The 12,044-nt window shown below is 47.0% G+C and overlaps 1 protein-coding gene across 4 annotated transcripts in view; it reads right to left on the reverse strand.

The window, feature by feature from the left end:
* Positions 1 to 12,044, reverse strand: part of CSK (C-terminal Src kinase) — a 103,719-nt gene that overhangs the window by 10,056 nt on the left and 81,619 nt on the right. For all 4 annotated transcript variants that reach the window (XM_072982272.2, XM_072982273.2, XM_072982271.2 and 1 more), the window contains exons 6-9: positions 7,815 to 7,908; positions 7,630 to 7,695; positions 6,410 to 6,509; positions 3,575 to 3,665 (exon numbers count right to left, since the gene is read on the reverse strand). In XM_072982272.2, coding sequence (XP_072838373.2) covers positions 3,575 to 3,665; positions 6,410 to 6,509; positions 7,630 to 7,695; positions 7,815 to 7,908 — 351 coding nt within the window. The remainder of the gene's footprint in view (positions 1 to 3,574; positions 3,666 to 6,409; positions 6,510 to 7,629; positions 7,696 to 7,814; positions 7,909 to 12,044) is intronic.

Genomic DNA, 12,044 nt, shown 5'->3' on the forward strand with positions numbered 1-12,044 from the left:
CATTGGAACCATGCAATGCGATTGCATTAGCGATCGCAAAAAATGTGTCGCTATGCGGATTCATCATTAAACGGTGCGCTCGTTAAGCGAGGCACCAATTTATCGACCTAAGTCAGGAGAGGGTGTTCTTGAGAGCCCCTTTGAAAAGTATAGTCTTTAACACCTTAACACCCTCTTGAAGGATGGGAGGGAGGGGGGCTGGCACACCTCTAGTCGGAGCCCGTTCCATAGGGATGCGGCCACAACCGAGAGGGCTCAGTTTCTGGAGGAGGTCTCCTTTGCCTCTCTCAATATGGCAAACTGTAGGAGCAAGGCCTGTGAGGATCTGGTAGTAAGGCCCAGAAAAAGCTCTGTACCATTTCTTCTAGATTTACAGAGAATCGGTCCATTGCCAGATTTCCTTCCCAGCAGTAAAAGTACGTCTGCCCAGAAACTCAGTTGGGAGGATGCTGCCAAGCCATGGCTGCCAGCAACATCTTCCAAGTTTTATTTTTTTGGAAAGTTCTACTCTCTCTTCCCTGTAGACTCTCTGAGAGAGGTTTAGAAAAATGAGCGAATGGAGAATTTATACAAAATGTTTTATAGACAGCATTTACCACCTGATAGGTTAGCAAAAATGGTCTCTAATTGGTCAAGTAAATGCTGAAAATGTTATTAAAAAACCTGGAACTTACTATCACCTTTGGTGGACCTGTGATAAAGCAAAAAGGTTTTGGATAAAAATACATGTATGGCTTGTTAAAATAATTTTTAAAATGTAGATTTTAAGCCGGAACTCTTTCTATTAGGTATAACACCAGAAGGTGTTGATAAACAAAATGTATATTTAAGATTGCATATTTTAACAGCCATGAGGATTGTATTTTCACAGTACTGGAGGAATGAAGAAACATCTCCAGATGAAGAAATAATTTAAAAAGATATTGGGCTCCATAGAAATGGACATTAAGAACCAAAGGAAAGGAAGAGTCAGAATACTATCAAACATGGAATCTGTTTTATCAATGGCTAGAAACACGTTGAATAGATTAAGGGCTTAATATGTACTGTAAGGTTGACTCAGCCTTCCATCCTTCCGAGGTCGGTAAAATGAGTACCCAGCTTGCTGGGGGGGCAATGTGTAGCCTGTATAATTAAAATTGTAAACCGCCCGGAGAGTGCTTGTAGCGCTATGGGGCGGTATATAAGTCCAATAAATAAATAAATAAATAAATAAATAGTCGTATTAACAATGACTGTAAGCGGAACCTAGGTGACACGATGTTAAATCAGCACAGATGGACTTTATAAATAAGAATAATAATTTTAAAAAAAAACCGAGCTAATGATGACTTGAGGTTTGCCCTTCTTTGACTATAAACAGCTCTGCAAAAGAACGACGGGCTGAACTTTAAGAGAATGCTTTACTGGTGCTCAGCACTAGATGGCTTAGGTTGATATGCAAGTCACATTTTTTACACAATGGTCTGAAACCCTAGTCTAGCAGTAAAACTGGTTGTCTTGCAGAAATTCAACCGGCGGAGTCAAACTACCACTGTTTAAGGGTTCAGGATCTCCTGGAAAAAGAGTTAAGGATCTGGGATCACACCCTTCTCCATCCCATCCGCGGGTCGCCATCCCTGGGCCGTAAGAGAGATAAAAACACCGACCGTGTGGCTCCGTCAGCATCGGGGAAGGGACACAACCCCAGCTCCCGGAAGCCCAGGAGAAGCCTCGTGACAACCGGCAGCACCAAAGATTACTGAATACAGTGGTGCCTTGCTTAGCGATTGCTTCGTTTAACGATGTATTCGCTTTGCGATGGGTTTCTTTGAGGAATTTCCCCCATTGTTTAATGATATTCTCTATGGGGTAATTTCACTTAACGATGTCCGTTTTTCCTCATTTAAAAGTGTCTTAAAATGTTTGAAACCTGTTTTAAATGGTTGGATTCGGTAGTCCACCTTCTGAAACATGTGCAAACTTAATTTGGTTTTGTTCTGAGTCTTCGTTAATTTTTGGTGATTTTTTGTTTTCCCCATTTAAATCCATTGAACGTCCAATGCTTTTCAATGAGGGAAAAAACAAAAAATCACCAAAAATTAACGAAGACTCAGAACAAAGACAAACTAAGTGTGCATAGGTTTCACAAGGTGGACTACCGAATCCAAGCATTTAAAACAGGTTTCAAACATTTTAAGACACTTAAAAATGAGCGAAAATAGACATCGGAAAGCCATTCAAAAGCACTGAAGCCGGCTTCAGTGCTTTTGAATGGCTTTCCCTTGGGGGAAACATTGTTTCACTTAGCGATGTTTCCTATGGGGATTTTCGCTTAAGGATGGTAATCCGTTCCCATTGGAACGGATTAACCGGTTTTCAATGCATTCCTATGGGAAATGGTGTTTCGCTTAACGATGTTTTCCCATAGCGATGTTTTTTTAACCAATTAACATCGTTAAGTGAGGCACCACTGTACATTCATACCCTGTCCTTTCGCCAAAGAGATTCCCAGCACAAAGTCCAAAGAGAAGTGGCAGGACGGGGTTTTCCCTCAGGGACATAATCTAAATTGAAGACGTGGCATGCCAGGGAAGGGGAAGCAGAAGCCATGGGATTCCACGGACTGCAGCCCTCAGAATCTTCAGAAATTCTCTCTCCCCCCCCCACCAGACTTCTGGGGGGGCTTTAATCAAGAAATCAAAGTCCGGACAGGGGGTTTCAAGTTCGTAAACTAATGAACTCCAGACTCTGGCCAGACATTTTCACCCTGTGGAGAAGAAAATGTGTGGGCAGGGCTAAGAGCCACGGAATTATGAGTCTGAGGGTCTCTACCCATTACACTCTTCACAGGAAGCTCCCACAAGCACTACAAGGCCCATCATTCCTTGTCACGTCCATGGGCCCTAGCCCTGCCCACTCACTTCTCCTGTCTTCACAAGATAAAAATGGCTGCCAGCGTCTGAATTCATTAGCTTAAGAACTTTGTCAGGAGTTTGTTCTCTTGATCAAAGCCCCCAGAAGTTCGGCTTGGGGAATTCATGCAGACTTCTAGGGTCCATAGTCCATGAATTCTGAAAAACCCACACCTAGGAAACAGGCCTAACCCTAAACTTGGCCCATTTCTCTCTTTGCAACAGCAGAAGCCTGTGCTATTTGTGGACAGAAATGATGGGGGGAGTCAGGAGAAACAAAAAGACACACAGTGTTCTTACACAGCATACAGTTCAGCTGTGGAACTCACTGCCACCTGGTGCAGCTTTTAAAGGAGAATGTGTAAATTCTTGGATGTTAAGGCCACCAGTGGCTGGCTACTAGTCAAAAAGGCTCATACTCTGGTATGAGAGGCAGTAGGGCTCAGTAGCTGGGGATCATGGGACAGAGGGTGCAGTAGCTGGGGATCATGGGACAGAGGGTGCAGGTATGTTCCTGGCAGGCTTCCCATGGGCATGTAACCTGGCTGGGGATCAGATTGCTGGGCTGCACAGGCCTGTTGGCCTGGGCCAGGAGAGCTGTTCTTACAGGACAAGGAAGATTTTGGGGGGGGGGCACCCAGTCTTGGCCATGACCGGAAGGAAGCCCTCCGCCCTCTTACCTTAGCCATGAATTCCGTGACGATGTAGAGGCCGCCTTTCTCCTCCACTATCACTCCCAGCATTTGCACCAGATTACTGTGCCGGAGCTGCCTGCAACGAGATCGGGAAGGAGGAAGAGGGAGGAGGGTTAAAGGAGGCTCAGGCACAGGATGCCACTGGAGAGGGCAAAGTCAAGAGATCTGGGTTCAAATCCCTACATGGTCCTGGAAAAGATGAGCTGCACCTTGAACGTCTCCCTCAAAACACCATCTCAGGGTTTGCCGTATGTTGGAAGTCAGCTGACGGCACTGGAAAAACATCAAGAGTTACCTGTCTGCTCCAGCCAAGAGTTCCTTTTAAAACTGAATTCAGCCAAGGGGCTGAAATGAGTTTCCTTCTCCTTTTGTAACGGATTGTGTGTATGCGTTCTGTGCTGTCACGAAGGCGGTCTGCCTTGTTTCTTAATTCTAAATGGAGGAACAGCCCATCCCTCCTCCAGTCTTCCCCGTTTTGCCCCTGGCTCCCAAGGGGTGGGGTAGGGGGTCTTGGGATTCATGAAGAAAAGAACCAAGCAGATCTTTACAAGTTGGACGGTGCCACTCCGGTGCTGAAAGGGCAAGGGGAACAGTGTTCATACTTCTCTGGCCCAGCCTGTTCTGGACTTCCTAACGGGGTAGCAACCTGGGCTAGCCGACCCTGAAGGTCAGAGCCAGGTCACGCGTGTCGCTGGGCCGAGGGGAGAGCTGCAGAGGCATCATCTCCCCCCCCCCAGTTCTTCTTAAGGCTTTGGGCTTTCCCTCTCTCCGAGAGCAGCCTGCTGCCTTCTGATCCGCTGGAGGCCCATCTACGCTTGCCGGTATATACAGAAGAGAGGGCACCTCAGGCAAGAAAACATCTTGGGCTGGCCCTGGTGAGGTTGGGCGTCACCGCACCTCAAGGCAGAGGTGGGCAAAGCCTCGCTCACTGCTCAACCGTGATGCCCCTGAGGCCATTTTGAAGTCCTGTCCCAAAAGCCCTCCCTTTGTGACACACCTTCAAGTTGGAAGCGACCCTAACAGGGTTTTTGAGGTCAGGGGGATATTTAAGGAGCGGCTTTACCGGTTTCCACACCCCCAGTGAGTCTCCATGGCTGAGCGGGGATTTGAACTCAGTCCCCACTGAGTCCTAGTCCATCACTCTGTCCACATTATACCACCCTGAGTTGGCATCAAAAGGCAAAAACATGACACTTCCCCCCCCCCCAACCAAACATTTGAGATTCTCCTCCATCCCAAGTTCTAACTGGTGTGAAAGGCAGATCAAGCAGGCAAGAAAGAAGGGCCTTTTTTTACTGGTATCCCCAGAGGAGTGAAGAGACTCCCCTTACTTTATTCTTTTCCTTAATGACATTCCGGACTCAAGTAAAATCAAATCTGCTTTGTCCTGGTTTGTTGAACTAATCTTCCTTCGATTGTTGGAAGTTTTTCAGGCTGTTTGGCCATTTCGTGTTCCGAAATTCAGAACACGGCCAAACAGCTCGAAAAACCTACAACCACCATCGGATCCCGGCTGTGAAAGCCTTCGAGAATACATTCATCTTCCTTTGCTTGCATTTTTTAAAGCTGTCTTTACAGTTTTGTTCAATGATTTGTTATTTATATGGTGGTGGTTTATTCTAAACGGGAGCCTGATGTAGCTATTCGGAAACTGTTTGGTAGACGGCTTCAGGGTTCCGATCCCAATAGGAGATGTCTTGATAATGCAAGCAAAACGAAGGAGTTAACACATAATCCGGTGTGTCTGAACTCGGCCTTGGAACAAGTTATGCAAATGAAGCGCATCTGAATAATGTAATCAGAAGGAAGGAGAGCTGTGCTATGAACTAGACATTTGCATCGGGACTGGGAAAGAGAGAGAAAGGGGAAGTTACGCACAAGAGGAGAGGGAAGTGGAGAGCCACTGGAGTTTAAAAAGAAACAAACAAAGAAAGTCCAGAATTATAGATTCTGGAGAGTTGTTTCTATAAAATCTACAGAGCTAAAAAAAATTGGAGGAATGGGTGGGATTTCCTTCGAATTCCCACATGCGGGACTCAAGTTCTTCTAAATTTTAAGGCAAAGAAGGGCCTTTTCTAAAATCCAGATATGACTGGTTGACCAATTTCTTCTTCTTCTTTTTTTTTTTTGCAGGCTGTGGTACACAATTACACAGAAATAGCAAATCATTACCCCACCCGCAAGGATACTGGGGATGTAATATGACATTCTGGGGCTCACAAATGTAGGAGGGAATTGGGAAAGAGGATATGTGGTCTTCCAAATACCAGTGGATGGCGCACGTGGTCCCCAAACCCTCAAAGGTTGGCCACTGAGCTAACCCTTCCCCTCGCCATCCACAAGACTTCGCTTTCCGATGCTGTGCTGCTTAATCCTCCCCTCAGCGCTTCACAAGTAGAGATGGGCATGAATCATTGGTTTGGTGATTCGCGCTGGTTCGTTTAGTGGCCAAACAGGTGTTCAGCGCTTCAAAGCTCCGCCTCCCCCAGCAGCTGCCCACTCAGAGGGAAGTCAGACTGCTGTCTCAGAGAGGGCGCCTCCCAGAGGAGGCGGGGCTTCGAAGCGCCAAGCACCTGTTTTGCTGCAAAACAAACCTGCATGAACCACCAAACTAAGAGTTCATGCCTATCTCTATTCACTAGCATTTACACCAAAAAACCACTCGGAGAAACAAGAGAGGCGCCATTTCAGCTAAAAAAAAAATCCGCAGGGGGAGGTTCCACCTTCCACAAGGATGCAGCTGTATGATTGCCTCCCGCCTGATCCATCTTTATTTGCCTGGATTCTTTTCCCCTGCCTCCTCAGTTAGCCCACACTCACGTCATGACTGAAGCCTCAGCCAGGAAGGCCTGCGCGGTGGCGTCGTTTTTAATGCACTTCACGGCAACTTTGTTCCCATGATAATCACCCAGCATCACATCTGAAAAAATGAGAAGAACCAGCTTGTTAGTCAGCAAAAGGGCCTCTCCAGCAGATTAGGCCAAGGATCCATCCAACCTATATCCTGTTTCCAACACGGCCTTGCCCAACGGCTCTGGGGAAGCCCACGGCCCTAACACGCAAGCCTTCCTCTGCCCCATTCCTCACAGAATACTAGAATGGGAGACCCTGATAAGGCCCTCCCGGGCCAACCTTCACCAAGGTAGGAATTTACAGCTAAAGCATCCTGAACAGATCACCATTCCAGTTCTGTTTAAAAACCTCCAAGGAAAGATGGTCCACTGTTTTCAAAGTCGTCTGTTTCAGTCTCCTACCATCCCAAAGTTCTTCCTAATATTTAGTCACCAGCTCCTTTCTTGTAACTGGAACCTGCTGAATTGGCTTCCTCCACTGCCTTCCTCCACTGCTTGGAACAGCAGTTCCCAAACTTTCTTACCTTGTGGCTCCTTTGACATAGGGGCCACGGGCTGTGGCTCCCCAATACAATACTTTGGATATTGTACAGTGGTGCCCCGCAAGACTATGTTAATTCGTTCAGCGAAATTAGCTGTCTTATGAAAACATCGTCTTGCAAAATGTGGTTTCCCCATTGGAATGCATTGAAATCCGTTTAATGCATTCCAATGGGGAAAAATTGTCATCATTTTGTGAAAATCGCCCACTTTTGCGAAGTGCGGATCAGCTGTCAAAATCGCTGTCTTGTGAAAAATGGTCCCGAAAACACCTGTTTTGCGAGTTGCGGACTTAGCTGTCAAAATCGTCGTCTTGCGAAAATCGGTCCCGAAAAAAAAAGTCTTGCAAAGAACGGTCTGAAACATAATCCAGTGAAATTCACCCATAGGAAACACCGTTTTGCGAAGCGCTATAGCGATCGCAAAAACTCATCGTCTAGCGAAGTAACCATTTTACAAGGTAATCGACTAGCGGGGCACCACTGTACTAGGGAGAAATACACCATGAAAGAAGGCCTACGAAGGATGCGAAGATTCTGCACCTCCCCTGGCTGGGTCTGGGGGGAGCCCAAAAGGGCCACAGTGCACAATTTGGGAACCACTGGCCTAGAGAAAAGCCAGCCGCTGTGCCATCCCTTGCCGACTCACTTCCAAATTCGCCTTTGCCGATAATCTGCAGCAGCTTCAAGTCCTTCATGTTGAGGGACCACCCGCCTAGGAGGAGAAGCAAGAGACACAAGGAAGGGGATGAAGCGGAGCAAAGGATGCGTCGGCGCACGCGAAAGCCCCAACCCACCAAAGAGCCGGCCCCGTTTTTCTGACGAGACACCTACTGCGTGAGAATTCATCTTGGGCAGCCACGGTGCCTTCCATGACCTTTGGCTTGATGAGGCGTGTGCAGAGTCCGTCCGCATCGGAGGTGTAGTGCTGTCCGGGAAAAGAGAAACCTCCTTTTCAGAGCCCGAAAAACCCACAACAACCAACTCCTTTTTAGCGTTTCGGAGTTAATGTGATTCATACATCATGGCTCAGATTTGGATTTACATCAGCGACACTGACCCTGTGAAGACCCAGGGACCCAGGCGGGATCCAAGCTTGCTTTAACTGACAACACAGCCGGACATCAGCCTATCCAAGACTGAACTCTGTTGAGTTCAATGGGACTTGCTCTCAGGTGCGCATGCAGAGAGAATGGCCTGGTCCGTCCAGCTTAAGAACTGTGTTATTACATACAGTGTATTCTAGAAGGCAAGCTTTGTGATGAAATGCTTAATTCATCCGTTTAATTCAAATATTCCTCATCTCAACCAAATGGGTTTTCTCCACCTCTCCTCCCACCTTCCCTTCAACTCTCCACTGCCTTATGGCTACTGAAAATCTGTGGTTGGAAGTGTGGGAATTCCCAGTGGCGGCTGTATGCGTCCCTTCTTTCGATGCAAAATATGCACCACTAAATGATGGGCGGCTACAGCCTATTGTGTTCCTAACAGTTAACCTCTGTCAGAGCCGGATCTATTGCATGGATGTTCAGACAAGGCCCCAAACCGGGTGGGAAAGGGACCTCAAAAAGACTAATTTTTCTTCTGCAGGGCGTGGGGAGAAGTTACATCCTTGCTCTCAGGGCAACCTCTTGTCGTCCAACTTTTTACAAGATTCGTTTGTTCGTTCTTTGGGAGAAGTGCTTGATGGTGAATGAAACCAGGCAAGATGCCCCAACCGAAGACTATGTTACCACCCAGCTGTTGCATGTTTATGGCACTCGCCAGAAAATGTGCTGTCTATATGCCGATCCATAGTGCTCAAAGCTCTCTCTGGGAGGTTTACAGTTTAATTATGCACGCTGTGCACAAGAAACCTGAACAAAAGCTACCCAAGTCTGGTCATTTAGCTTCATGGCACCTTCAAAATGCGCGCCAACAGCAATTTGTGCCTCAAACCTGAACTGGCTTGCCAATTTGCTTCGCTGTGCCCTGGAGCCATCATGGACCCTTCCGCTTCTATCCAGACAAGTGTACAAATTAATCCAAATCTGTCTGAGTCACTTTGGAACTGGGGATTTGTCCAAATCCAGTGTGCAGCCCTATTACCTACTGAGGCCATACTCCATACATAGGACAAGGTGGGGCAGCAATCCACAGCAAGCTGATGCAAACAAACAAACGAAAACCACTTACAGTGGTGCCCCGCATGACGACGATAATCTGTTCCCCTGAAATCGCTGTACAGCAAAATTGTCGTCATGCGAAAAACAATTCCCCATTGGAATGCATTGAAACCCATTTAATGCTTTCCAATGGAGAAATTACCTCATCGTCCAGCGAAGATCACCCATAGGGGAAGCCATTTTCCGAGCGCCGATCAGCTGTTAAAATGGCTGCCCTGTAAAGCATGGGTCCGGAAAACACAGAACAAGCATTTTGCGGAGCTGGAAAAATCGTCGTCTTGCGAACAAACGGTTCGCGAAGCACGGACCTAATCATCATCAAACGAAAATCCCCCATAGGAAACATCATTTTGAGATTGCAGTAGCAATCGCAAAAAAGTCATCGTCCTGCGGATTCATTGTTTTACGAGGCCATTGTCATGCAGGGCACCACTGTATATGCTACTAGTCCTTAAGATGAGATGGGACTCTTTGTGGGTTGTGTCACATATAGATTGAGGACACTTCTGCCATTCTCCACCAGGGGGTAGTGTGTAGTTGAACAAAGCTCCCCGTGGCTTCAAGACCAGCACAGACAAGAGACTTGTATTCAAAGCCCCTTTAAATGCAAACACCCCCCCAACACACACACAAAAGCATTAACCCAGGCAGGTTGCTTGCATTTTTCTCTCTGTGTCATGCTCGAGGCAGGCGTAAGTTCCCCAGGGGCAGCCTCAGCCACCCGCTGCACCCCACCTTCCTGCTTCATCCCCCCAAGCAGACCCAGCACTTTCAGAATTGCTCAGAAGCGACTTCCTGTCTCTGCCGAGCCCTGTGAGCGGCAGGAAGCGTTTCACACGGTGCCTGCCTTCGTTACTGCTGATCGGGGCTGGCAATCTTAACCACAGCCACTTTCTTCAGCCTTGCTGTTGGATTAAGGGATGGGTGGTGAGCCAGACATCCGCCTTCTCCTGACCCCCACGGGCTGGTGAATCATCCAACCTGGGGGAAAGTCCCCCCTTTCCGGGGGGGCTCAGCTAAGGGCCCCGCCTGCCCTGGCGCCACCAGAAGCTGAACACTTTGGCCCTTCGAAACAGGAGGGTGGGGGTTGGAGTACAAACGGCAAAAAAAGAGTTTTGGACACCAGAACGATCAACGTCTCCCACACCATCGCTTAGAGAAGTGGCATGTCTGGATGGAAACTCTCCGGTCCCCCTAACCAGGAGGGCCAAACACGCCCACTTCCCCAACTTTATCCTCCACTCCCTACGATCAGAGGACCGTTCAGTGGTTTTCGCACCATAAGACGCACTTTTCCCCCACAAAACAGGGGGGTGGAAAGTCTGTGCGTTTTATGGAGTGAAGAAAACAGATTATATTTTCCTGTTTTCTTCTCCTAAAAAATTGGTGCGTCTTATGGAGCGAAAAATACGTTAATTAACTGCCGTTAACTGCTTCAGCATTTTAAAGGTTACTCTCACTCTTGTGCCACTCATTGTGCTTTTATCAATATTTTTTTTTTTGCCCTTTTAAAAAAAGAAAACTCAGCAGTTTCGGTATCCAGCTGTGGACCCAGAGGTTAAGAGTTTTAGCTCCCCATTGCATATCTCAAAAGAGCCAGCCTGGGTGGCCTTGGGCAAGCTGCACAGTCCCAGGGCGACCCCTAGGGCACTGGTTCTTAACCTTGGGTTACTCAGGGGTTTCGGACTGCAACTCCCAGAAGCCTTCACCACCAACTGTGCTGGCTGGGGCTTCTGGGAGTTGCAGTTCAAAAACATCCGAGTAACAAAGGTTAAGAACCACTGCCCTAGAGGAAGGGAAGGAGAAACCACATCTCAGATCCCTCTACATAAAAAACTCTGAAAAGGCTTGCCCTAAGTCGGAATCAACTTGATGGCACATTGATGATGATGATGATGATGATGATGATGATACCACTATTACTACTATCACTACTACTACTATTAAAAATAAGAAGTTGCTTCTTCGTATTCAGCCCCGTGCTGAACGAAATTGGTCCTACCCAGTGGAAATATTTTCACAGTGTTGAGGAATTTGGAATGAGCCAAGCTCACCCCAAGAGGTGGAAAAAGTACAGACTTGCTTACATGAAATAAGGTGGTAGGAATATATCCTCAAATCTTCTGCTGCCCCCTCCAGCGGCAGGGCTTGGCCCCCCAGTGGCGCCTTAGTTATGGAATTCCCCACCATCAGAAATGAGGTTTCCCCCCGATACATTTTTATCCTTGCAAGTGTAATTGAAAACATGCTTACTTGTGCACGCTTTTGGGGAATATGCATGCTTTTGCAGCATTTTAACAGACACTTGCAATATGTTCCCCTCCCCCCCCCCCCCAGATATTTGACATTACAAATAGGAGCAACGCTAGGATTTTTTTTTCTTTTTGTTAACATGTTTGACAGGTGCAATCTGTCATTTTAAAAGACAGTCATGTTGAGAACAGTTGAAGGCAGCCAGAAAAAAAAGGAAATTGAACGCGACATGGATTAACTCAAAAAGGGAACCACGGCTTTTACTTCTCAAGATCTGAGAAGTTAATGACAGGAGCTTTGGAAGGTCCCTGATTCAGAGGGTGACCATAGGTTGGAAACGGTTTAAGAATGCACAACAAAAGCTGTTAGTGATTTTTGATTTAGACCTTATATAGGCACAGTCTGCGATTTCAACTACAGTAGGGGTTCCAATCCCCCTTGTGGATGCTGGAAAATCCCAGATTATTGCAAATGCTATACATATCCTGTTTCCACGAAAAGAAGACCTAATTTTAAAATAAGCCCTAGTATGATTTTTCAGGATGCTCATAATATAAGCCCTCCACCCTTGCGCAGCAACGAAAAGAAGTCATGACATGACTGTATTTGAATAAATGTAGATGGTTGTACATGAAAAAAAAACAAA

This window comes from Pogona vitticeps, chromosome 12 (genome assembly GCF_051106095.1).
Source record: "Pogona vitticeps strain Pit_001003342236 chromosome 12, PviZW2.1, whole genome shotgun sequence".
NCBI classification, from domain to species: Eukaryota; Metazoa; Chordata; class Lepidosauria; order Squamata; family Agamidae; genus Pogona; species Pogona vitticeps.